Source organism: Mus caroli, chromosome 5, assembly GCF_900094665.2.
Source record: "Mus caroli chromosome 5, CAROLI_EIJ_v1.1, whole genome shotgun sequence".
Lineage (NCBI taxonomy): Eukaryota > Metazoa > Chordata > Mammalia > Rodentia > Muridae > Mus > Mus caroli.
This window is the reverse complement of record NC_034574.1, coordinates 97,923,699-97,951,456: the sequence shown is the minus strand read 5'-3', so window position 1 is coordinate 97,951,456 and position 27,758 is coordinate 97,923,699. Positions and strand designations below refer to the sequence as shown.

Below are 27,758 nucleotides of genomic sequence, written 5' to 3'. Positions count from 1 at the left end.
TTTACTTTACTTTTAGTTTTGTTTTTGCTGCTGCCTGTGTGAGTGTAAGTGTTTCTGTGAGTGTGTGTGTGTGTGTGTGTGTGTGTGTGTGTGTGTGTGTGTGTGTGTGTGTTCAGCACACATAAAAGAGGAGCAAAGAGACCAGGAGGGAGGAGAGCAGAAGTGAGCCTGAGGAGGCAGCAGCAGCTGAGAACTGCACTTGGACCTGTGCTGTGGGACCAGGTATATTTACTTTTCCTTTCTTTAAGGAGCAACTTAGTCTGGACCTCAGCCTGATTTCCAAGTCAAAGTGGCAACTGAGGAAAGGGGTCTGTGGTCTGCTCTCTGGTCTGCAGGGGGCTGTGGCTGGCTTTAGGTCTAGGAAGGTCAGATTTTTTATCCTCTGATAAAAGACAGATACAAAGTGGCAGCCTGACACTCCTGGCTGCCCTCCTCTGTTAGACAAACTATGGGAAGAGCCCTGGTCCTGCCTCAGCTGGGACCACAGCAGCAACACCTTCCCTGGTTCAGAGGCAGAGGAATGTCTTTCTCTGGAGGAACCTTGTGAAGAAAATTCAGCAAAAGGGCTTGGCAAACATCTATTTGGACATAAACTTAGTTTCTTCCTGACGTACTTTTTATTAAGTTTAATAAGTGGATAGCAAAGTTGTCTCTTGATATTTAGTTTTTGTTTTCTTTTCTTTTCTTTTGTTTTTTTTTTGGGGGGGGTTATAGAGATCCCATGGGCTCTGTGCATTTTGTTTGGGCTGCTCTTCTTATCTCATTAAAGGGATTAAGCTGCAGAGAGACTGTCTTGTGAAATCAAGTGAGTTCTGGGGACTGACACATTCTCTGTCCTTGGCATAATGTCCTGAGTCTCATCTGGGACTGGGGGCAGAGCAGGGCAGGCAGGTTATGTGTTGTCTGACCTGCAGGGGTCTGTGGCTGGCTTTAAGTCTATGAAGGTCTACAAGGTAGTGTAAAGTAGTTAATTTTATTCCCTTCTCTGGCTGAATAATATTCTATTGTGTGTGCTATCAGACTGTGTTAATGTATGCATCTATTGGTGATCTGTTGGTGGGAGACTGGGCTGTTTCCACATTGTGGGTATTGTAAACACAGCTGCGATGAACAATACAGCTCAGAGGTCCATCCAAGTCCTTGTTTGCTAGTTTGTTTGTGTTGTAATCAAAGAAGAGCTGTTAGATCATATGTAACTATTCATCTTCTCAGAAGCCATGACCATTTTCCCTGAGGGAATATTCTGTGTTTTTAGCTGTAGAAGACAGACACATGAGTTGTTCAAATTCCAGATTACATGTATTCATTTTTGCATTGCCTCGTAACTGTCCTTGTGGGTATGAAGTGATGGTTTTGTGGTCTGATTGGGACTTCCTCAATGTTTGTCACAGGGTCTGAAGAATTATTGAGCAACAATACCATGTAGCTCTTAAAATAACCTAGTTCGTGCTTAAACTGCAAACATCAGCAAAACTAAACAATTAATTTCAAATAATATATTTGTTAGCCCAAAGCAAGCCTCAGCCTCAGTGAGTTATAAGAAGCCAAATCACACATGATCATGTGACTCTAGACTCTGACACCAGGTTCTTCAGCCTGGCAAAGCAGAAATCATGTAAAGAAAAGTTTCTTTATTTTGCATTCAATGTTTCCCTAATATAGCCTGATTGACATTCTATCCTAAGAACTAAAGACACTAAACCATTCACAACGGTACTTCCCTGTTTGGACACTGAATCTTTTTCAAATAATTTTTTCTTAAATTCTATAGTTCTCTCGTGCCAGACGATTAACAATATTGAATATTATCTTGTGTACTCTTGTATGCTTGCAGGCCTTTTCTGCAGATATATCCCCTCAGCAATTTTCTCAGTTTAGAACTGAGTTGTCTGTGATGAATTCTAAAGGAACTTTATTACACATGTGATTTACAGGTCGTCTTCACCCATTCTGGAGTTGCCTTTTTACATTCTTTATAGAATGCTCTTGTGCACAACAGTTCTTACTCTTACAAAGTCTGTTTTCTCTATTTATTTGCTCATGTTGAGGTTTTGTTTTCATGCTCAAGAAACAATCCCTACTTGAAACACAAGTTAGGTAAAACTGAGATCAGGTTAGCCCCAGGTCAGCCTGTTGCAATCAAGCTCTGTGTTGCTTCCTGCTGACAGGACCTGTGTCAGGTTGGGTGGAGGTAGGCAGTAAAAAGTCAAACAAGGACACATGTAATTCCCACCTTTTATTCAGCTGCACATCTCAGTGTAATTAATTGGTATTGTTCACAATTTCTACATATTTTCAGCCATATAGAAATCTATGCATGGATATACCAAGGCCTGTGAGACTACTAGTCTGCCACTTTGCTGGTTGTTTCCTGGGTTCACCTTGATGAAGATCACTATGGTTTAGATTTTATTATACTGAATTAAAACTTTATAGATGAGAGCAGCCCATGTGTTACAAACGTTTCTTTAGAACTTTGAAGAATAATGAAGAGAAGGAGGCCATCTGGACTGCAGATTCGAGGTTACATGCTGCCAGATGAAGCTACACAATGCCAACAGGAAACCTACAAAGGTCACCTAGGGATTGGTCCTAGACGCTGAGCCATTGGCTGTCAGTGAGGCAGAGAATGACTTTTAACTCTTTCTCCTATCATAGATTCATTTACGTTGGCAGATTGCTATGACCCAACCACAAATGGCTCCCATTTGTCTTGTGGAAAACCACAATGAACATCTGTCCGTGAACCAGGAAGCCATAGGGATTCTGGAGAAGATTTCTCAGCCAGTGGTAGTCGTGGCTATTGTTGGATTGTACCGTACAGGGAAGTCCTATTTGATGAACTGTCTGGCGGGACAGAATCACGGTGAGTGGCATGCTGCCTACCAGCCAAAGGTTTGACTGTGTCTGTCACATTTTCTTAATTCTTATTCCCAATTATAACAATAGACAGCAGAACTCCTTTTTAGCAAAGCCACCCTCTCATGCTAAATTGAATCCCTTCATTACTGCTCCCCAATAATCTCTCCTGTGCTCTTCCCTTCCATTCTGGTAAAGAAAATCTCCCTTCTGAGTGCTCAAGATGAGGACTTTTCTGATGCCCTGATCAATGGGATCCTGGGCCTCAGTCCCCTGTCTCCTAAAGCAGGTTCTCCTTTCTCAACAAGATATTTCCATCAGGATAGAAAGTCTTTGAATACTTAAGGCTTTAAAAGTCACTGATAGGTAGAACTGGAGAGGTGGTCCGGTGGCTAAGAGCACTGGTTGCTCATGCAGGCAAAGTTTGGCTATTGGCACCTACATGGTGACTTAAATTTTTTAGTAACTCCAGCCTGAGAGGATCCAGTGCTATTTTTTTCCCCTTTCATGGGAACAGGCATGCACATGTTGCAATACATACAGACAGGCAGAATTCTTATATTATTAAAATGAAATAAGTAAATCTTAAGAATCATTTATTTAGAAATAAATAAGCCTTGAAAAAACTTTGAAAAGGACTTTATATCCTTTTATAGATGCACACTTCTGTATTTAATCATTTTGAATGCAGAAATATGGTGACTATTTCCTTTTTCTATTTTTTTTTTCTTATCTCTGTCTTGGAGCCCATGCATTTCCCCACTATTTGCAAAAGTACCTTTGGGTGTTGTGCAGTTGTTGTTTGTTTGCATGCTTCATTTTTGTTTGTGTTTGTTGTTTTTTGTTTTCTATTTTCTTTTCTCTTTCTTTCTCTCTCTCTTACTCTCTCTCTCTCTTTCTTTCTTTGTTTCTTTCTTTTTTGAGAAGTCTTTTTGGTGGGCTTGTCTCAAGCCATGGGGTCCTACTGTCTCTCAAACTACCAGCAACCTTCCCATGTATGTCCTGCCTATAGGAATTGCAGGTGTGTACAACTGTGGGTTCTCCAAAAACTCCCTGCATTTGCCAGAGAGATCCATGTTTTCTGCCTTATGGGTGCCTCTTTGTTTCCATCTGGAGCCCTTGTATGGCTTCATTCTCCGATTAAATGTTGATTATAGCTTGGAAACCATGAGGTATATAGGAAGACCTTCTTGAGGGGAGATGGGGCACCATTTCAAGTGCTAAGGTACTCACAACACTCCTTCCATTCTGCTGCTACAGCCAATTTTCATGGGCATAGCTCGCTCTTTGTACTTTTTCAAGGCTGTGACCAAAACACTCAAGAAGAAACCTTAATGAGGAGGCACTTATCTTGACTTAGATTTTACTCCATATTTCTTGGTTCATTTATCTTGGGACTGGCTTCATAGAAGAGGCAGGCAGAAACTGAGGAAGAGACTGGAGACTGAGTTATAACCTTCAAAACTCCTTCTCTAGTTACCTGCATCCTCCACTGGGCTTCAAGTCCTAAAACCTTCAGAATCTCTCACAATAATGCTGGCAGCTTGGCACTGAGGTTTTAGCACACAAGGCTGCCTGTACAGGACACTCACATCCTGACTTTCCTCCTCGTCTCTTCCCTGCAGGATTCCCTCTGGGCTCCACTGTGCAATCTCAGACCAAGGGCATCTGGATGTGGTGCGTGCCACACCCCACCAAACCAGAGCACACCCTGGTCCTCCTGGACACTGAGGGCCTGGGGGATGTGGAAAAGGTAGGAGGAGGCTCAGGCTGGCCCTTCGGTGCCCTTGTTATCTAACTATGTTCTATGTGTGAATTCTGACTGAACTGCAACCAGAGAGATAAAGAGTGCTCTATTTAGACTTCACTCTCAGATAAAGTGACATGTATCTTAATAGGCAAAGCATGCTTTTATTTCTTGCTCTTTCTGTGAATGATTTGATTCTGTTTAATAGAAGTTTATTCAACAGTTAAAATTGCTGGGTTTAAGGAATAGTAGTTAGATTTTAGTGAACAGAATAAAGGTTCTTCCATCCAAACAAGTTCCTAGTATCACCAAGAATCCCATGTGGGTTTATTGTGATATAATCCAGGAATTAGAAAGAATCCGTAGGGAAATAGGCAAGAGCTATCATGGGCCAGCCTCTTTCTGTTAATCTCCAGAGGGAGAGCTGTGGCTAGAACTTCTGAGCTAGCCTATGTTTGGTCAAGGATGCTGGGTCTCCATCCCTGTTGCCTCTCTATTCCTGAAAGTCTTTTCTGGAAGCCTCTGTCATTGAAACTGCTGGCTTGTGAGTATTGTTACCTGTCAGTACTCATTGCTAGAGGAACAAGGCCTTCTGTTTTGAAAGGTGATCCAGGCAGCACAGTGCCACTTCTACCAGGAGCAGTGAGGTGTAAGGATGCTTTGCTGAGAAGGTGGGTGGCATCTGTCCATCTGTGTGGGTGAAGAATGGCTTCTGACCTGTCTTCTGAGATAGAAAGGGTACATTTTGGGGTTGGGGATAATGGGGTTGTATTTTTGAAAAATGTATTTTTGTTATTTTTATTATGTGTAGCATATGTTTCTACCTGTGGTTTATGCATGTGAGTACAAGGATCCATGGGGGCCAGAGGCCACAGCTGGAGTTATAGAAAGTTAGAAGCTGCCTAACATGGATGTTGGGAACCAAACTCCAGTCCTTTGGAAGAACAGCAAGTATTCTTTCCATTCAGACATCTGAACAACTCTCAGATTTACATTTTTTAAATAAATGGTAAAAGTTATAACAGTCCTTAGGGAGGGCATGCTGGAATTTCATATTTATTTATTTATTTATTTATTTATTTATTTATTCTAAATTTTTTATTGTTTATCTTATTTATTTACATTTCAAATGTTATCCCCCTTCCCGGTTTCCTCCCTGCAATTCCCTTATCCTATTCCCTCTCCTCATTCTTATATGAGGGTGCTTCACACCCACCCATCTGGTCCCACCTCACCTCCTTGGTATTCTTCCAAGCTGGGAATCATTGATCCTTCAAGGTACCAAGGTCCTCCCACTGATTTCAGATAATGCCATTCTCTGCTACATATGTGGCTGGTGCCACGGGTCCCTCCATATGTACTCTTTCGTTGGTGGTTTAGTCCTTGAGAGCTGTAAAAGAATCACCAGCACCACCCCAATGAACAACAACAACAACAAAACAATCTACATGAGTGTGGTGTCCCAGACATATTGCCTATATAAAATAATCCAAGTTGTTTTCTCCTGGCTTCTTTATTCCCTGAAATAACAAGTCTGAGACTAATTGTTTATTAATAAATGCTTGGATTACAAGCCAAAGCTTGTTCTCCAACTTGCTCTTAATTTATTGTCTCTATTATTCTAACCTGCATTCAACTACATGGCTGGTCTTACCTGTCCTCGTCTCCATCCCTCTCCTCAGCATCCCAGGAAGTATCTGCCCTAATTCTAACTTGAGTTCAGCTAAGTAGCTGGTTAACATATATCTCCTCCTTAGATTTCCAGGCACATCCCTTGACTAGTGCCCAGATTTGACTCTCTCACTTCCAGATGCCCCACCTCCTATTTCCTGCCTCAGCTCATTGGCTGTAGGCTTTGTTTTTTTTTTTTGTTTTTTGTTTTTTGTTTTTTTTTGTTGACCGGTGATGCTTACTAAGAGATTCTTGAAGAGTCCATCAAGGCAGTCATCAGGAGGCAGTTGGTCATATCTCCTCTACTACTGTGAAGCCGAGGAATGACAGCTGTGTTCAGTTCTCTTCCTCCTTTCTCTTTAGCTGGAGACTCTGTCAATGGCATAGGACCACTCTTCTTTAGGATGGGTCTCCCCATGCTACATCATCTAGACAACCCCTCATAGAAATGACCAGAGATTTGATGTAAAGTTCCATCCTGTCAACAATGAAGATTAACCATTAGTTATGCGTAGAAATGGGATCTCTGGATCATAAAGACTTTTACTTTTATTATTTTAGGAAATGTTCTAACACAACCCAGAGTGTTTATACCAATTGGTGTTCTGTCCAATAGTGCACAGGGTCTGTTTTTAAACTCCCTTCAAAACTTGTTATCTATTTTCTTTTTAGTGGCAGCAGCCCTAAGATGGTGATGATGTACTTCTCATTTTGACTCCAGTTCCCTGAGGGTCAATGCTATTCACAGTCCATTCAAAAATTATCAACCACCTGTATGCTTTCATTTCAGAAACATATGTTCAAGGTCTTCCTCATATTTATGAGGTGTATTGGATTTGTTTTGCTGTTGGGTTGCATGCTGGCTGTATATGTTTGAATGTCCCCTGGAGGACATGGGGTTTGCAGACATTGCTCTCCCGTTCTGTTCTGTATTGTTGATTGGTTATTTTGTTTTCTGGCAAGAAGCTTTTTGGTCAGGTTCTGCCCCACTTGTCAAATTTTGAATTTGTTTCTCATACTTTTTGGTGTCATGGCTAACATTGCTGTTATAATATTAATAACTAGAAACCCAATTTTTCTTCCCAATGTTTCATGCTTTCTGTTAACTTTATTAGGTAACTGAATAGATTTTTCTCTAGTTGCTTCTGAAATTCTGCCCTTCTCAGGACATTGGTAAACAGCCCTGTGTTATTTCTGTTCAATATTTTAAGATTTGTATGTGAGTTGGGTCTTGTGGCGTTTGCCTTTCTGAACCTGGTCATTCTGTTTTCCTAGATGCATTCTATGCTCATCCACACGTTTCCACCACAGGATTCCTTCCTTCCTTCCTTCCTTCCTTCCTTCCTTGCTTCCTCCCTCCCTCTCTCCCTCCTTCCCTCCCTCCCTCCCTTCCTGTCTGTCCTTCCTTTCTTTATTTTCTTCCTGTCTATCATTCATCCCTGTGCATCTTCCTTCTTTCCTTTTTGTTTCCTTCTTCCTTCCTACCTACCTGTCTCTTTTTGCTTCATGTCTTCCCATGTGTCCTCTTTCTTTCCTTCTTCTCTCTCTCCCTCCCTCCCTTGATCCCTCCCTCCATCCCTTCCTCCCTCCCTCTCCTCTGTCTTCCTTTCTTTCTCTCTCTTTCTCTCTCTCTTTCTTTCTTTTCTTCCTTTTTTCTTTCTTCCTTACTTCCTTCTTTCATTCCTCCTCCCTCCCTTCCTCCTTCCTTCCTACCTTTCTTCCCTCCTTCTCTCCCTCCTTCCTTCTATCCTACCTTCCTTCCTATGTCCATGTCAGAGTCCATTACACATGTTTGTTACATTTTCTCTATCCACACCTACTTCATGATGAGTCTACGTCTTGAGTGTTGAGTGCTGTGGCTGTGCTGTTGGGTGCTGCTCTCACTATGTTTGAATCTCTACACTGTTGGGGTTGCTGGGCAAAGTCTCACATCTTGCCTTTTCATCTCTATTTTTGCTATTATGTGCATAGGATCTAATTTTGCTGTCTGTGTATGAATGCCCTCGTTCCCTAGTATTCTTTGTTGAAGACACTGTATTCCTGCATTGTGTGTTCCTGACACCTTGTCAAAGATCAGTGGACAGTTAATTCATGGATTTACATTGGGGTCTCTTATTCTGCCCCATTAGTGTATATCCTTGTTTTTGTTATTATCATACTTTAAAAATACTCATTGATACATGCTAATTGTACAAGCAAATGGGATTCACCATGATATTCCAAGACAGGGAGTATCCATTGCCATCTCCTTTTGTTCCTCTTGTATTATGTGTTAATAGCACTTTGAGAAAGTTTTTCATATAAACCATACTGTTCTGATTACTTTTTGTTGGGAACAAAATAAAAAAGGGGGAACCCTGGGGCCCTGGTGAAGAACAGAAGGAAAAAGATGCCCACACCCCACCAGAGTTTCCCTATTCTCTGGTCAGTCAGGCGTGGGAGGGCTGCTATCTACCCTATCCACTCATCCCTGGGTGGGCATTCCTCTATCCCACTCGTCAGCGGGTGGTCAAGGGGCAGTCCTGCCTGGGGACACCCCCCCCCAGAGCTACTTTGCTAAAGCCACCAGAGTTGTGGGAGAGAGGGAAGAGGGAAGAACTTCCCAACACTGACCAGAGTGCACAGTGGAACTTGAAGGAGCAGAGCAGAGACTCTATGGTTTTAGAGCTTTATTATAGAAATGCAGGGGAAAGAGAGAAGAAAGAAAGGAGGAAAAAAGAGAGAGAAAGAGAGAGACAGAGACAGAGAGACAGAGAGAGGCAGAAAGAGAGAGAAGAAAGGAAAGAAGACAAAGAGAAAGGGAAGAGGAGAGAGAAGTGAGAGAAGAGAGAGGTGAGAGGACAAAGGAATAAGAGAGCAAAGTGTGGGCTGAGCACCCCTTTTTATGGTCTTCACTGTTGATAGGTAACTGGGGAGAAGTTTAGCCTGAAGGTCAGAAGCTTGGGCCATGGCTTATGTGACTACTGACTGTGCATCTCTTGTGGGGGCTGTCGGAGGTGGTACCTTAGGCAGGGGCCAGAGTTCCAGGAGCATGAGGGAACGCCTACCTTATCATGTAGGTGAATTATGACCATCGGGGTTCAGACCTCAGCTAGACTGAAGACCAGCCTGCAATTCCCCACAACGTTTTCCTGATAGTTTATTTTAAATCAGGATGTGTGTTGCTGTTCTTGCTAAACCTTAATTTTGTTAAATGTGGGGGTGTTCTATGGGAACAGCTGTGGTTCCATGTCCTCTGATTGATCCTCCTCAGTGTGTACAGACTTGCACACCTGGCTGGAAAAATCAAGGGGAGTTCAGAATGGGTGGAGTTCTGCAGGATCCTGGACTGGCTGGGAGTGAGGGCATGGGAAAAGAAGGTCTTCTCCAAGGATCTTAATGTTGGAGCTCTTTAGGTGAAGGCCTTCTCTGATGGTCTTCGATGAAATACTTCTTACACAATTTTAGCTTATACACATACCATTATTCAAGTTGGGGATGGGCTGGAAAGCATACACTTTATTCAGGGTGAACCAGGCGGTATATATGGGCCATGAAGAGTGGGAAGGAGTTTTCAGAGACAATGAAAATTATTGGCTAAGGTGTAAAGTTCTTTGATTACCACATTTCATGGAGAGGCAGTCAGGAATCCCAGGTATTTGCTGGGTGGGTTTTGATGGGACAGAAAGGAATTTTGTAGGTCTGCTAAGGATTGCTCAACCTGCCCCAGGTAGAGGGTGTGGAGAATAGGGATCTCCAGACAATGTCAGAGAAGGGGAAGCCCTGCTGGTAAAAGAAGTCTTCCATTTTGCACCAGGCTCCAATGATATATCCTAAAGAAATTCCCCCTATTCCTAAATCCTGATTAGTGGAATAACATGCACACAGATGTTCCTAGGTCTTAGACTTAAAAAGTCCTGTAGGACCCAACTTGGGATCATGATTTAGTTTCTGAATCTGGACCAAGGCCCTGGATCAGTCCGGGGCCATATGCTCAATAAACTATCCTGTCAGACTGAGAGCAGTGTTCATGTAGTTTGTCAGATGATTCCATGGACTCCAACGTTTTCTAATTCCATCCACTTGACTTGAATTCCATAATGCCTTGTTTTTTAATAGCTGAATAGTATTCCATTGTATAAACCAACCACAGTTTCTTTATCTATTCTTTGTTTGAGGAATATCTAGGTGGTTTACAGTCTCTGACTATTCTGAATAAATCTGCTATGAGCATAGTCAAGCAAGGGTCCTTGTGGTATACTGGATCATCGTTTGGGTATATGCCCATGAGAGCTTTAGCTGAGTCTTGATGTAGAACTATACCCAGTTTTCTGAGCAACCACCATATTGAGTTGTGACATAGTTGTGCATCTTTATACTCCCACCAGCAAGGGAGGAGTGTTCCTCTTATAGCATGTCCTCACCAGCATTTACTATCCATTTTGTTTTTGATCTTAACCATTCTGACTGGTATAAGATAGAATCTCAGAATCATATTGATTTACATTTCTTGATGACTAAGGACATTGAACATTTCTTTAAGTGCTTATTAGCCATTAAACATTCCTTTGTTGGGAATTGTCTACTTAAGTCTGTACCCCATTTTTAAATTAGGTTATTTGGTTTGTTCTGTTTAATTTCCTGAGCTCTTTATATATTTTGGATATTATCCTTCAGTCAGATGTAGGGCTGGTGATGATCTTTTCTCATTCTGTAGGGGGCCATTTTGTCCTATTGATGGTGTCCTTTACCTTACAGAAGCTTTTGAGTTTCCTGAGGTCACATTTATTGTTTGTCTTACTGCATGAGCTATTGGTGTTCTGTTTAGGAAGTTGTCTCCTGAACCAATTTGTTAAGGATAATCCCTCCTTCTATTAGATTTAGTGTGTCTTGTTTTATGTTGAGGTCTTTGATCAATTTGGACTTGAGTTTTGTACACTAATTGCATTCTTCTAAATGCACCTTTTCTTGAAGATGCTTTCTTTTTATCCATTTTATGATTTTGAAATCCTTTTCAAAAACCAAGTGTCTGTAGGTATGTGGATTTATTTTTGGGTTTTTTATTCTATTCAACTGATCAATCTGTTTTTATGGCAGTGCCATGTCGATTTATTACAATTGCCCTGTAGTACAGCTTGAAATTAGGAATGGTGATACCTCCACAAGTTCGTTTTTGTACAGAACTCTTTTCACTATCTTGGGTTTTTGTTTTTCCATATGAATTTGAGAATGGTTTTTTAAAGGTATAGTAAAAACTGTGTTAGAATTTTAATGGGAACTGCACTGAATCTGTAGATTGCTTTTGGTAAGCTGGCCATTTTCACTTCCTTAACCGTATGGAATCCATGAACATTGGAGGTCTTTCTATCTTCTGATACCTTCTTCAATTTCTTGCTTCAAAACCTTGACACTGTTGTCATACAGGCCTTTCACTTGCTTGGTTAGAGTTACACCAAGATATTTTATATTCTGTCAGACTATTGTGAAAGGTAGTGTTTTCCTGTTTCTTTTCTCAGTCTATCATTTGTTTATAGGAGGGTTACTGATTTATTGTAGGTAACCCTCTTCCCATCCATTTCACTGAAAGTGCTTATCTGCTCTGTATGTTCCTTGTGAAATTTTTAGGGTCACTTATATATATTATCATATAATCTATAGATAATGTTGTTTTGACATCTTCTTTTGCAATTTGTATCTCCTTGATTTCCTTTAGTAATCTCATTGGTCTAGATAGAACTCCAGGCACTCTATTGAATAGATATGGGAGAGTGGACACCCTTGCCTTGTTCCTTATTTTAGTAGAATTGCTTTAAGTTTGTCTTAATTTATTTTGATGTTGGCTATTGGCTTGCTGTATATTGTCTTTATTGTGTTTAGTTATGGTACTTATACCCCTGATATCTCCAACACTTTTATCATGAAGCGATGTTGGGTTTTGCAAAAGGCTGTTTCTAGCATGCAATGACCTGATAATATTTTTATTCTTTCAGTTTGTTTATATGATGTATATCATTGATGGATTTTTTGTATGTTGAACTATTCCTGCATCTCTGGGATGAAGCCTACTTGACCATGGTAGAAGACATTTTTGACATGTTCTTGGCTTAGGTTTTCAAGTGTTTTATTGATTATTTTTTTTGCATTAATGATACTAGGGGAAAATGGTCTGGAATTCTTACTTTCTTGGGTCTTTGTGTGTTTTAGGTATCAGGGTGAAGGTGTTCTTATAAAGTGAGTCTGGCAATGTTCCTTCTGTTTTCATTTTGTGGATTAGTTTGAGGAGTGTTGGTATTAGCTCATCTTTGAAAGTTTGGAAGAACTCTGCATGAAAACTATCTGGCCCTCTTGATGTATCAATTTCTTCTATTAAATTTTCTATACCTGTGATTCCTCTTCCCTCTCTTGTACTCTATTGGTGATGCTTGCCTTTGCTTTTGCTGTTCTTTTCCCTAAGTTTTCCATCTCCAGGATTCTGTCCCTTTGTGTTTCCTTTGTTGCTTCTATTCCCATTTCTATGTCTTGAATAGTTTTACTCATTTCCTGTTTGATTCTATTTCCCTATATTCCTTTAAGGGATTTACTCATTTCCTCTTTAAAAGCCTCTGTCGGGAAGTGGCTCCGCGGAAGAAGCGTGGCTGCTTCCCTGGTCCTTGCTAACGCAGCGAGCTGAGCCGCCGGCACGATGCAGTCGGACGACGTAATCTGGAATACACTAGGAAACAAGCAATTTTGTTCTTTCAAAATAAGAACCAAGACTCAGGGCTTTTGCAGAAATGAATACAGTCTGACTGGTCTGTGCAATCGGTCGTCCTGTCCCCTGGCAAATAGTCAGTATGCTACCATTAAAGAAGAGAAAGGGCAGTGCTACCTGTACATGAAGGTTATAGAGCGGGCAGCTTTCCCCAGGCGTCTCTGGGAACGGGTCCAGCTTAGTAAAAGCTATGAAAAAGCACTGGAACAAATAGATGAAAATCTGATCTATTGGCCCCGCTTTATCAGACACAAATGTAAGCAGAGGTTTACCAAGATAACCCAGTACCTGATTCGAATCAGAAAACTTACACTGAAACGACAGAGGAAGCTTGTTCCTTTGAGTAAGAAGGTTGAACGAAGGGAAAAACGAAGAGAGGAAAAAGCATTAATAGCTGCCCAGTTGGACAATGCTATTGAGAAGGAATTGCTGGAGAGACTTCAACAAGATACGTATGGCGACATCTACAACTTCCCCATCCATGCCTTCGACAAGGCCCTAGAGAAACAGGAAGCAGAAAGTGACTCTGAAGATGAAGAAGAAGATGATGAAGATGAAGACGAAGAAGAGGATGTGGGGAAAAGAGAGTTTGTAGAAGATGAGGAGGTGGAGGAGAGTGACCTGAGTGACTTTGAGGATATGGATAAACTGAATACTGACAGTGAGGAAGACCAGGATGATGAATCCTCCAATGAAGAAGAGGCTCATAAGGCTAAGCACAAAGGCAAAGCACCCTTGAAAGGACCTTTGCGGAAAAAACGGGCCTATGTGGAAATAGAGTATGAACAGGAAACAGAGCCCATGGCCAAAGTCAAAGCCACATGAGTTCCCTTTACACTGGCAGCTGTGCTCTTGTATGTTCTGTTTCCTAAAGTATTTATATTGTTAATATTTATGTCACTTCAGTGGAGCCGAAATCTGGAGTGAGTATGAAAAGCCTTGAGTTGAGAGGCGAATTTTTATAACACATGCTGCAACAGCTTGAGCCCAAGGAATCTAACAGATGAATTCCTGGAGCTGGAATGGCACTGGCTGTAAATATTTCTAAATTACTTAGAAATGTCAGGATTGCAATTTTTTTCTTACTCAGCTTTTCTTATGTGGACAAATGGAAGAGATAAAAATTTCAACTTATAATATTTTAATACAAAAATGGATTTTTACCCCCATAACTCCATCCGTGTGATCTGGGATAAGGAGAGCAGCCTTTCCTGCTGGTTAGCCATCTTCAGTGTCATCGCCAGGAGAATGTGCAGAGCCCTGCTGTACCTTCCTGATGCAGCTCACCACTCTGCTGTCTTCACAGGATACTGCAATTTTAGCCAGAAGACCCTGAAACATGAGAGCAAACGGGCATTGATTTCTGTAAAGCCTGTTTCCCCACAGCCTTTATTCTTTTGTCACATACTCAAAAGATAGAGACTGCATGGCCCTAGGGGAGGGTGCCTCCATCAGAACAGGTGTTAACTGAAAACTGTCCCATGCTTGTAAGTAGTGGGCTGGCCCTGAAGAACCTCCTTCATTCTAGTCAAAACAACCTCAGTGGACCTTTGGCTGGAAAACAGACCAACGCAAGGGCTGCTGTGCAATGGCCAAACAAACTGAAAAACAGCAAGCCACGCTCTACATATTTTGGGGTGTGGATTTCTTTTCATGTTCCTTTAAACTGGAGACTTCTAATTGTGGTAAAAATGAGAAATTAGTCTTTGATTTTCATATAAATACACATAGACACCACAAAAAAAAGCCTCTGTCATCTTTATAAGATTGGGTTTACAGTCATCATTTTGTGCTTTGGCTGTGTTAAGGTATCCAGGGCTTGCTGTGGTGGGATAGCTGGGCCCTGGTGGTGCCATATTGCCCTGGCTCTTTCTGGTTGTGTTCTTATGCTGTCCTTTAGCCATCTGGTTGTGCTGGGAGTTAGTTGGATGTTCCTGCTGCTGATAGGACTCTGCAGGGAGGCATGCAGAGCCTTCAGCCTGACAGTGGAACTCAGGGAACAGCAAGCAGCTCACCTCTGCCGACTGTGTCCCAGGTGTACAACAGAGTGGCTCACCTTTTATGTGTTCCTTTGCCATTTGTGTCTCATCATTTGAGAATGCTCCTATGTTTAGTTCTATCCAAATTTTAAATTGGGACATTTATTTTTGCTTATTTTCTTCATATTCAGTTTTTATTAGATATTTTCTTTATATACATTTCAAATGCTATCCACTTTCCTAGTTCCTCCCCCAAAATTTCTCCCCCCCCCACTGCTTCTATGAAGGTGCTCCCCACCCACCCATCCACTCCTTCCTCCCAACTCTCACATTACCCTACAGTGAGGCATTGAGCCTTTACAGACCGAGGTCCTCTTCTTCCATTGATTACTGACAAAGCTATCCTCTGCTCCATATGTGGCTAGAGCCATGGGTTCCTCCATGTGTCTCTTTGGTTGGTGGTTTAGTCCCTGGGAGCTCTAGGGGGGTTGATAAGTTGATAATGTAGTCCTTCCTATGGAGTTGTTAACCCCTTCAGCTCCTTCAGTCCTTTCTCTACCTTATCCATTGTGGGCACCATACTCAGTCCAATTGTTGGCTACGAGCATCTCTACCTCTGTATTTCTCAGCCTCTGGCACTGACTCTCAGGAGACAGCTGTATCAGGCTTAGAAAGACCAACAAAAGAACAGGAGCAAATAAGGAGAAAATGTGTGGAGCAGAGACTGAAAGAAAGGCCATCCAGAGACTTCCCCACCTAGGGATCCATCCAATGAACAGTCACCCAACGCAGACACTATTGTGGATGCCAAGAAGTGCATTGCTAAATCCACTCCAGTAGTGATAAGCACAAAAGGCCCCAAAACCCTGGGTGCTGTGCCAAGGTGAAAAGTTCATGGAAACTTAGTCTTCTAGAACCTTGGCATCCTGTATAAAGAATTTTCCAATGTCCTTGCTTTAGTTGGTAAATGGATCTGTGTCCTTTCCCTTAATATTGCTTTATCACAAGTGCTCCTAAGGATTGCTATTTTGACATATAGGTAAGTTAGATTCTAGGCAGTCTTTGATCCAACCTTGGGCATGGATAGGTAAGTCACTGCCCTACACAGAAATTTACCAATATCTAGGAAGAAGGATGTTTGTGACCTAATGAGGAACCAGAGTAGATACTTAGAACTATAGGTAGCTGAGTTACACCCATACACAAACAAGTTTTTACAATGGCCTAGGGGGGGAATGGACTATACAATAGATTAGAGTAGGAACTATGTCAAGGGCATGAAGCCCTTGCCCCCTGGCTTCTAAGATTAAGTGGACCTTAGGTGGAGCTGTTTTTGATCCCAGTTGTTAACATTGAGTTTTACCCCAGTTGGTTCCTGCCAGTTTTTCCATGTTTGTTTTCCTTTGTTTTGTGTAAGAATCCAGTAACCTCTTTCTACCTTGCCTGCATCACCCAACTTCCCTATTTTCTTTTGTATAAAAAGTTTGATGCTTGATTTGACAAATTACATTCCGATCCACAGTCCCTTGTGTTGAGTCTGTCTGTCAACTCCCGCTGACTCCTTGCCCACCTGCACCAGAGACTCGTTCCACTCAGACAAGGGACCTAGAGGGTGACCCAGAAGGTCTGTAGCAGTGCATGCTATCAAGTTTTTTTGTTTTTTTTTTGTTTAAGTTGTGTATATATTCTGGATACTAACCATCTATCAGACCTATAATTGTTAAAGACCTTTTCCTATTTACAAAGCACTATTTATTTATTGTTGTTCTTAGAGTCTGTGTGATCTGTGAAGTATTTAAGAAAGTCTTCCTGTGCAAATGACTTCCAGTTTATTCTCCCCTCCTCTTGCTTATGAAATTCAGAGTGCTTGATCATATGTTGAGGTCCTTGCTTCACTTGAAGTTTTTGTTCTGTACAGAGTGATAGAGATTCCACTGAGTTTCTCAGGCTGACCTTACATACTTTCTTTAACCAGGTAAAGGTCTTGTGCTACTCCTGCTCTGGCCCCCAGAGTACCTGGAGTAACAAGGCCACAGGGCCAGCCCAAGTCCCTTCTGAGGAGTGCTCTGCTCAGCCCTATTCCTTCACATATCTTCCAGGGTGATCCTAAGAATGACTTGTGGATCTTTGCCCTTGGTGTGCTTCTGAGCAGCACCTTTATCTACAACAGCATGAACACCATCAGCCACGATTCCCTGGAGAAACTACAGTATCCTTCTGGGATCTGAGCCATCATGTTTCTTTGAGTGTCTGGAATGAATATGGAGTTGCTGTCCTGCTCTGTCACTGTGTGTCTTTTGATGGGGCAAAGCCGTGTGTTTAGAATGATTAATTTAATAAGAGAGTCAAGAGAGCATGTGCATGACGTCCTTTTTTCTTAGCCAAGTGCCAGTTATGTCACAGAACTCACTGAACTGATCAGAGCAAAGTCTTCCCCAAATCCTGATGGAATAAAGAATTCCACAGAGTTTGTGAGTTTCTTTCCAGACTTTGTCTGGATTGTTCGGGATTTCATGCTAGAGCTGAAGTTAAATGGGGAAGACATCACAAGTGATGACTACTTGGAGAATGCCCTGAAGCTGATCCCAGGTATAGGGAGGGCTGGGGTGGGAAGGCTGGGGACGGAGGGCTCGGGAGAGGTGCCATCTGCAGAGTGGCTCCCATGCTCAGTGGAGTCCTTCCTATTCACAATGGGATGGAAGTCTGCAGAAGTGCTTATAGGTAGTTGGTTGATAACATTTGGGAAGTGCTGTTAATTTCATTTGGAAAGAATAGAGCCCATAGCACAGCAAAATTATTCTAAATGACGTTCTTTCCAGTTTATACTTTAGCATGTAGAGTCAATGGATGCATGCTGAAGTCCAGACATTTGTATTGTCTGTTTTTGTGTCTGCCTTCCTTTAAGAAACTGTTTGCTACCTAATTCTTATTCATGAATTTATTGTAAATAGCCCATCTTAAATAATATTTCACAGAAATATATATCATTCTCCTTATGGGGGAACATAGGTTTTTGATGCTGCCTTGATTGTGTTGTCTGCAAAAGCAGCTGCTACAGATGTGTCTTCTCAGGCTATGTCTTCTCCATAGGCATTATAGTTTATCCTGAGTCTGACTTTCATAGCTACCCATTTTAATTCATGCTACAGTATCAGAATCAGTTACATTCATGGTCTGTAAACCATTTCCATGGGCATTGTCAGCCTGAGTATGAAGCTGATGGAGCCTTGTGAGTCAAACCAATTCAGGAATGCTCGTTGCTCTCATTTTCTGTCTGCGTTCTCTAAACATTGGACATGTAGTTGGTAGAGAGCAGCCCGTGAAATCAGAGCAATTATTCATTGTGGAGCATTTTTGGAGTAGGCAGAATCTTACAATTTACATATCATCTTCAATTCAACAATTAAACTATTCTTTAGTTTTAAACACTATGTCACTGTGTAGCCCTAGCTTGTTGTTAATTTCTATGTAGACCAGATGGGCTGGCCTGGAGCTCACAGCATACCTCTTTCCTCTTCCTCCTATGTATCAGGATTAAAGATGTGTCCGCCAAACTACTAGCTTTCCTTCCTTCCTTCCTTCCTTCCTTCCTTCCTTCCTTCCTTCCTTCCTTCCTTCCTTCTTTTTTTCTTTTTTTCTTTCATTTTTGGAAGGCAATATCTCACAGTATAGACTTTGCTAACTTGGAATACACTATGTAGAACAGGGTAGCCTCAAAATTGTAGAGATCCTCATATTTTTTTGATGAAAAGTTAACAGCACTGTATACAATTTTCAGAAAACACTTCCGTGTTGAACTTGTGCTTTGAACTGGATACTATAGAACACATGTAGATACTAAGGCAATGGTTGCTCAGTAGAGCAAATGATACATCTATCATCTCACATTGCTAACTTTCTGCTAACAACTAAAATTGATTCAGAAAAAATAATCCCAAATATATGGGCTGGGAGATGCCTCCATGCTTAAAGCACTGTCAGCCAAGTGTGAGGACTGGAGGTGAGATCTCCAGAATTACTTCAGTGCTGGGTGGATATGATAGTCTACCTTCAATCCAGTGCACAGGATGAGGACACAGGAGAGCTCTGGAGCATGATGGGTAGCCAGACTGGCTGTATTAGAGAGTTCCACTTACCTGAGAGACCCTTCGCCAATAAGGTGGGGAATGACTCTTTCCACATGCACCCCCACACAAGCAGATATGCATATTTACACAATACACACATATACAACACATACATATACAGTTTCATGAAGTTCTATATTTGTGTTACTCATTAGCTCTCTAGACTTATGTATCCTCTATGTGTCCACAGTCCCTCCTCTCCTCCTCACTTTTACTTTCTATGAGTGTATATTTGACTTTTACAAAAATGAATTCTGTTTAGTCTTAAAGTTGTTCTCCTTTAATAATCATGGAATTGATCTTAGATTTGCCAATGTTGTTATTCTTAATACTTGATTACCCTTTATTTGTGGGTTTTTTCCCCCTCACAACTCTTGTTCTACAAGCAGTGATTAGGCCAGAAATCACCATTAGCCTCTTGTTGTTCAGTGAACAGGACACCACAGTTACACTATGCTTGACACCATGTTCAGGTCTGTGGATTTCAGCCATAGGCTTCTCCACTGAATCAAATAACTCCTGAAATATTTCATCAGACTTGTACCAAGGACAAACTTGTTATACCTTTGACATGCAAAGAAATGTTGCATGATATATTAAAGAGTCTGTAAGTGCAAAACATTTCACATAGACCAGCTCCTCCTTCATCTGTTCTCTGTGCTAAGATGACTCCTGTTCTTTTGTGTTTTCTCCAACACTAGGCAACAATCCCAGAATGCAAGCATCCAATTCAGCCAGGGAATGCATCAGACGTTTCTTTCCTAACCGGAAGTGTTTTGTCTTTGACCGGCCAACGCATGACAGAGAACTCTTACAAAAACTTGAGACTATCTCAGAAAACCAACTGGATCCTATGTTTCGGGAAGGAACAAAGGCTTTTGTTTCTTATATCTTCACTTATGCCAAGATTAAGACCCTCAAAGAGGGAATTAAGGTCACTGGGAATGGTGAGTTTTTTATTTTTAAATCACACTTCTGTACAGAGTAGTATATGTTGAACTTATTAGCATGTATGTTTTTAATGATATATACAATGGTAGTGTGAATGTATTCCAACTCGAAAATGCATATATTTTACAACTGTAGTTTAGAAATCTTTAAAATGCAGACCATATCATTGGTATCTATAGATGCACCATTCCTGTATAAAATTCTCAAATGATAACAAAATCACCAGTAAAAAGGTACTTAATCTATTATAGAATTTGTGTTTAAATCACTAAAGCTGACACCTACTTTTATAGCAGATGTGTTGTATGTTACATTTTGGAATGACAAAAGTGAAATGTAATTTGAATATTTAAACAGTTCTAATATAAATACTAGTTTTTAAACAAACCTATACTTTTTAGAATTAGCCATAGAAACAATGTGATACACCTTTCCTTCTTATTTCTTTTTTATTATATATTTTCTTCCTTTATATTTCAAAAGCTATCCATACAGCCCCCTATACACTCCCTCCCCCTGCCCTGTTCCCCAACCCACCCACTCCTGCTTCCTGGCCCTGGCATTCCCCTGTACTGGTGCATATGATCTTCGCAATACCAAAGGCCTCTCCTCCCACTCAGGGGGTACTGGTTAGTTAATATCGTTGTTCCTCCTATAGGGTTGCAGACCCCTTTAGCTCTTTGGGTACTTTCTCTAGCTCCTTCATTAGGGGCCCTGTGTTCCATCCAAGAAATGACTGTGAGCATCCACTTCTTTATTTGTCAGGCCTTGGCATAGACTCACAAGAGAGAGCTATGTCAGGGTCCTGTCTGCAAAATCTTTCTGGCATATGCAGTAGTATCTGGGTTTGGTAGTTGTATATGGGATGGATCCCCGGGTGGGGCAGTCTCTGGATGGTCTTTCCTTCTATCTTAGCTCTGAACTTTGTCTCTGTAACCCCTTCCATGGGTATTTTGTTCCCCATTCAAAGGGGGAAGAAAGTATCCACACTTTGGTCTTCCTTCTTCTTGAGTTTCATGTGTTTTGCAAATTGTATCTTGGATATTCTAAGTTNCTGGGCTAATATCTGCTTATCAGTGAGTGCATATCATGTGTGTTCTTTTGTGATTGGGTTACTTTACTCAGGATGATATCCTGGAGATGCATCCATTTGCCTAAGAATTTCATGAATTCATTGTTTTTAATAGGTGGATAGTACTCCATTGTGCAAATGTACCACATATTCTGTATTCATTCATCTGTTTAGGGACATCTGGGTTCTTTCCAGCTTCTGGTTATTATAAATAAGGCTGCTGTGAACATAGTGGAGCATATGCCCTAATTACAAGTTGGCACAGCGCCGGGTATATGCCCAGGAGACGAATTGCTGGATCTTCCAGTAGTACTATGTCCAGTTTTCTGGGGAACCGNCAGACTGATTTCCAGAGTGGTTGTACCAGCTTGCAGTCCCACCAACNATGGAGGGGTGTCCCTCTTTCTCCACATCCTCGCCCACATCTGCTGTCACCAGAATTTTTGATTTTAGCCATTCTTACTGGTGTGAGGAGGAATCTCAGGGTTGTTTTGATCTGCATTTCCCTGATGATTAAGGATGTTGAACATCTTTTCAGGTGCTTCTCAGCCCTTCGGTATTCCTCACTTGAGAATTCTTTGTTTAGCTCTGTAACCCATTTTTAATAGGGTTATATGATTTTCTGGAGTCCATCTTCTTGATTTCTTTATATATATATATTGGATATTAGTCCACAATCTGATTCAGGATTGGTAAAGATCCTTTCCCAATTTGTTGGTGAACTTTTTGTCTTCTTGACAGTGTCTTTTGCCTTATTGAAGCTTTGAAATTTCATGAGTTCCCATTTGTCAATTCTCGATCTTACAGCACAAGCCATTGCTATTCTGTTCAGAAAAATTTCCCCTGTGCCCATATCTATGTGACTTTTCCCCACTTTCTCCTCTATAAGTTTCAGTGTCTCTAGTTTTATGTGGAGTTCCTTGATCTACTTAGATTTGACCTTAGTACAAGGAGATAAGAATGAATCAATTCACATTCTTCTACATGATAACCGCCAGTTGTGCCAGCACCATTTGTTGAAAATGCTGTCTTTTTTTCCATTGGATGGTTTTAGCTCTCTTGTCAAAGATCAAGTGACCATAGGTGTGTGAGTTCATTTCTGGGTCTTCGATTCTATTCCATAGATCTACCTGTTTGTTGTTGTACTACTACCATGCAGTTTTTATCACAATTGCTCTGTAGTACAACTTGAGGTCAGGCATGGTGATTCCTCCAGAGGTTCTTTTATCCTTGAGAAGAGTTTTTGCTATCCTAGGTTTTTTATTATTAGAGATGAATTTGCAGATTACCCTTTCTAATTAGTTGAAGAATTGAGTTGGCATTTTGATGGGGATTGCATTGAATCTGTAGATTGCTTTTGGCAAGATAGCCATTTTACTATATTGATCCTGCCAATCCATGTGAATGGGAGGTTGTTCCATCTTCTGAGATCTTCTTTGATTTCTTTCTTTCTTTTCTTTTTCTTTTTCTTTTTTGTTTGTTTGTTTGTTTTGTTTTTTTGAGACAGGGCCTCTCTGTACAGCCCTGGCTGTCCTGGAACTGACTTTGCAGACCAGGCTGGCCTCGAACTCAGAAATCCGCCTGCCTCTGCCTCCCAAGTGCTGGCATTAAAGTTATGTGCCACCACCGCCCGGCTTGATTTAGTTGTTCAGAGACTTGTTATTTCATGCATTTGTTTTCCTTCAAAGCATTAAATGCAAAATTATCTTTTCATAGATAGTTGAATTTATTAGGTAAGATGGATATTAACTTTTTTAACATTCTGAACTTAAAACCAAATAAATAAAGTGACAATACAAAAAAGAATCTGATAGATTGCTGAAGGAGTTGGTGTGTGTGTGTGTGTGTGTGTGCGTATGTGTGTGTATGTATGTCTGTGTGTGTCTGCATGTATGTGTGTGTTTGAATGTGCATGTGTTGTGAGATTTGGAAATATTGTTTTGACATCTTGGACCCCATTCACTTATAACCTATTATTTATCCCTTAAAACTTCTGGTTCACAAAGGACTGGGGATTCTAGTGACAACCTATGTAGATGCCATCAACAGTGGAGCAGTGCCTTGTGTGGATGATGCTGTGACAACTCTGGCCCAGCATGAGAACTCAGTAGCTGTGCAGAAGGCAGCCAGCCACTATAGTGAGCAGATGGCCCAGCGACTGAGGCTTCCCACAGACACGCTCCAGGAGCTGCTGGATGTGCATGAAGCCTGTGAGAAGGAAGCCATGGCTGTCTTCATGGAGCATTCCTTCAAGGATGAAAATCAGCAATTCCTGAAGAAGCTGGTGGTAATCTGTTGATGTCATTAACTGTCATGGCTCTACCCCTTCAAGACTGTAGTGTTGATGAGTCTTCATTGGCCATAGGTGCATTTATTATTCAAAGATACATGTTTCAGAGTATCATGAATAACACAGTTATGAACGACTACATGTCTCCTTCCAAAATTTTCAGGTGCTTTCAGTCTAGTAATGTGTAACAGATGGAATAATGAGTATATAGTGTCCTAAATCCTTTACCCAGTTAATGTTTGTGGACTGTGATCCTGCCCAGGGCATCTATAGTGCATCCTTGAACTTGCTATATTCTTCTGTTCCTAAGAAACTGTTTCTCACTGGAGTCTCACTACAGCCCAGTGTTCTTCTATGGCCCCTTGTTATATCATTGTGTCCTTGAAGCTAGAATTCCAGGATGTGACACCTACAAAGAGCCAGAGATGGTTGGATGTACCCCATCTCTTTGCAGAAGGTCTTGAAGATCTGGAACACCAAGAACATTTATTGTGGTCTTCCACAGCTTTTTCAGCATCTGCGTTCAGGTTTTAGCACTTCACATTCCCGTGAGTTCTTATTACACTGGAATGCTTTCTCATGAGGAATAGGTTGGCCCTTTTACGATGTTTCTTGGAATTTTATTCCTTCTTTTCCTTCAATTATGTCAGATCTCTGTACACTTCCTTTGTAGGAATTAATAGGTGAGGCAAAAGTGCTTTTCCTGTTGAAGAATGAAGAGGCATCTGATGAATACTGCCAGGAAGAACTGGATCGACTTTCGAAGGATTTTATGGAAAATATCTCAACATTTTCTGTTCCTGGGGGACATAGGCTCTACATGGACATGAGGGAGAAGATTGAGCATGATTACTGGCAGGTTCCCAGGAAAGGGGTGAAGGTGAGGAGCAGGTAGCATAGGAAAGGGGTGAAGGTGAGAAGCAAGGAGCATAGGAAAGGGGTGAAGGTGAGAAGCAAGGAGTGTAGGAAAGGGGTGAAGGTGAGAAGCAAGGAGCGTAGGAAAGTGGAGAAGGTGAGAAACAAATAGCACAGGAATGGGATGAAGATTAGGAGCAGGGGGTATAGAGATGAAGTGAAGGTGAGGACCTGGGAACATTCCCATGCTGGGAATGGGGTGAAGATGAGCAGGGAATATGTGAATATGAGGAAGACGAGGAGCAGGGAAAACAGAAGCTTAGCGCACAGGGAAGGGCATGTCATAAAACATGAATACACAACACAGCTTAAGAGGAATAAAAAGCATGAGGATGTAGCCTGACACCTTTAGCTCTATGTGGGTGTTAGTGACCAAAGCCAGGGCTTTGCTTTGCAATGCAAGTGCTTTACCAGGAGTATGTTTGGCGCAAAATGGCTCCTTTAACTATGAATTCTTAGAAATATTCTCACAAAGTATTCTGAGTGATAACTCTATAAGTCTCCATACTACCTATGGAGTAGTGAGTGTAATAACATAGCTAAAATATTACTCTGTTATTGCCAGTGATACAGTTGTAAGTACTTCTTCTAGACCTTTCTTTAGTTATTTAAATGCACTAAGAAATGCCCCCCCCCACACTACTGTGCACAGTCACACATCTCTACTAGAAGGCCTGGGCAGCTAAAGTGATTTGCCTATGAATACACCAAGCAAGAGCAGAAGAGCAAGTGGCTTATATGCTATCATGCAGTGGAATAAAATATCTGAAGGCATCATAGGTTGCAGCATGCACAGCTGCACATGATATAGACAGGCTGCATTTGAGCGGATGCAGGTGTCTCTAGCAGAGGTTACTGGAGGCAGCCACAGATCAGGAAGTATTCAGGGCCACTAAAGAGCTTGGGCCATCTGCAGGCTTCACTGTGGCATTTAACAATGAGGCACAGTGAGGACTCTGGTGAGTCTCAAGGGTCCTCAATCTCTCAGGATTTACCAGGGTTCTTTGCTCCCTCTTGGTCCTACAGGCAAGGGAAGTCTTCCAGAACTTTCTTCAGTCACAGGCCATCATCGAGAGTTCCATCCTGCAGGCAGACACAGCCCTCACTGCTGGGCAGAAGGCCATTGCAGGTACATGTCTCTTGGCTCTCAGGAGAGGTCAGACTCCTAACCCTGGCTTTCTGATAGAAGCCAGAGTAAATCTATGCCAAGATCAGTAGCTTTCTGTATTTCTGTGAATGTCAAACTTGGAAGCCACAGGCAGTTCTGGGTGTGTGTCAGCCATTTGGGCAGGGTCTTCTCCAGAACCTTCAGAAATATGCTCTCCAGGTGTGGGCCAAGGGGGAAGTCTGGTTTCCTATGCTTCCTTATAGATTATTGAATTGCTCTCTGGGTTCTGGAATGTAGACATTTTACTTGACCCATCACTTTCCTGAATCTTCCTGGATCAGAGGAGCGTGCCAAGAAGGAGGCAGCAGAGAAGGAGCAAGAGCTGCTAAGACAGAAGCAGAAGGAGCAGCAGGAGTATATGGAGGCTCAAGAGAAAAGTAACAAGGAAAACCTAGAGCAACTGAGAAGGAAGCTGGAGCAGGAGAGAGAGCAGCTCATCAAAGACCATAACATGATGGTGGAAAAGAAACTGAAGGTGGGGCCCCTCATTCTCCTGGTGGTCCTCATATCTCAGGCAGTGGAAGAAAGTTGGCAGCCAGGGCATGGGAGGATTATGATCATAATATATTATTGCTTAGAGTCTCTCAACAAAATGTATTATGTTTCATGTAGACTTTGAATTTTGCTTGTTATATAGACTCTGGAGACATCAGGTTTTATGTTGCTCTTTCATGGTTTTAATGACTACAGTGGTTTGGCTTATAGACTTGGGATATTTAAAAATGATCTATTTAGGATTCACTAAACAAACTTCCCAACCAGGTAGTGTAGTAATGCCAGAAGCTGGTCTGTCTGGGTTGTCCAGGTCATCAGGCACCTGAATGCCCCTACAACCCTGATGGCCCCACCCCAACCTCCCCAAGATGATCTATGATGATATTAAACTGAAGGAAATATCCAGTCTGAAAGGCACAGTGAACTGGCAGTTTCTGCAGGTTCTGTAACTGTCCCCAAGAAAGGCAGCCTCTTTGAAGAAGCACAGGACATTGGAGTGGTTCTCATTGTCCTCCTGCAAGTAAAATTGTAATCAGCTTCTTCGTCATCCAATGAGTTGCCACTGTCTGCATGATATAGTTGTCATACAGTCTCCATGGATTGAGCTTTCTGCAATCAGGCCAGTGACATTTTTGTGGTCATGAGCATGTTCACATCTTCACAGCTGTGCTAGCATCACAGCTGAAACAATCATAGTGAATCAAGATTAATGAAGTTCCAACCCTGCTTCCTTATAACATGTAGGTCTAACTTTGGTTCATCTTCTTCATGGTAAGGGAAAGCTTTTAGAAATACACTAAGGATTCCTTGATGAAGTTTTGAAACTGTAGGTCTTACAATGTTAGCACTTGACAATACTTACTTCTCTGTCATGTTCACTGTTTTAGGAGCAAAAGGCTTTGCTTGAGGAAGGATTTAAGAAGAAAGCTCAAGAAATGGGCGGAGAGATACAGCAACTGAAACATAACATCGAGGATATGAAAAAAAACAGTGGTTCCTTTTTCGATACTATTATAAGAGAAGTTGCTTCATTTCTTTTTTCTCCCATTTCAATGATTGAAAAGGGTATAAGGTCCCTTTTTTAGTAAAAATGATAGACTGTGATATATACTTTGTGTTACTTTGACACTGCCTGTTTTCCATTTTCACTCTGCAGAGAGGTTTAAACATAAAAAGTGCTGATTAGAGCACATCTGTGCCCCACACAGAAGACAGAACCGCTCCTACATGTCTGCACAGACAATGCTTGCCTTTAGAGACCACATTTTGAAAGCATTCCTATGAAAGCTATGCATTTAGTCATCAGATGCGATCACCTCTGGCCAATTTAACTGCATATAGAATCTGCAAAAAAACAAGGTTTTCTGTACTCCTATGAGTACCATGTAGCCCAGGATAGGTTGTACAGGATTCTCTCAGGTTAATATGGTAGGGAACCCATCCTAAGTGTGGGCAGCACTATTCCTGTGGACTGAGGACACAGTAGAAAGATGAAAGGAGTCTCCCTACCACTTGTGGCTTCAACTGTGGATGCCATACAAAGCCAGCCTTGATTTCTCTCAGAATGCATTCTCCAGCCTTGACCAAATGTATTATCATGATACATGGAGCTCAACAAACTGTTCAATAAGTTGGTTTTGTGAGGGTATTTCATCACAGCAAGAGGAAAAGTCACTGATATCATAATGGTGATAATCCTGGAAACTACTTAATCATCCCTGTGTTAGATTCGCAATAAATTTTAATATGATTTG

At 41.5% G+C, this 27,758-nt stretch overlaps 1 protein-coding gene and 1 pseudogene across 2 annotated transcripts; both read left to right on the top strand.

The window, feature by feature from the left end:
• Positions 1–148: 148 nt before the first annotated feature.
• LOC110294295 (guanylate-binding protein 6-like) lies at positions 149–27,758 on the top strand. The gene is given in 12 exon segments (XM_021162424.2): positions 149–222; positions 2,659–2,866; positions 4,485–4,612; positions 17,086–17,195; positions 17,379–17,575; positions 19,815–20,060; positions 23,143–23,423; positions 24,100–24,306; positions 25,368–25,470; positions 25,791–25,984; positions 26,892–26,982; positions 26,985–27,758. Coding segments are annotated over 11 exon segments (1,821 nt in total). The 5' UTR covers positions 149–222; positions 2,659–2,682; the 3' UTR covers positions 27,065–27,758.
• LOC110294296 lies at positions 12,891–14,737 on the top strand (annotated as a pseudogene). Its single transcript, XR_002377931.2, has one exon. The product of XR_002377931.2 is annotated as a protein MAK16 homolog pseudogene (transcript).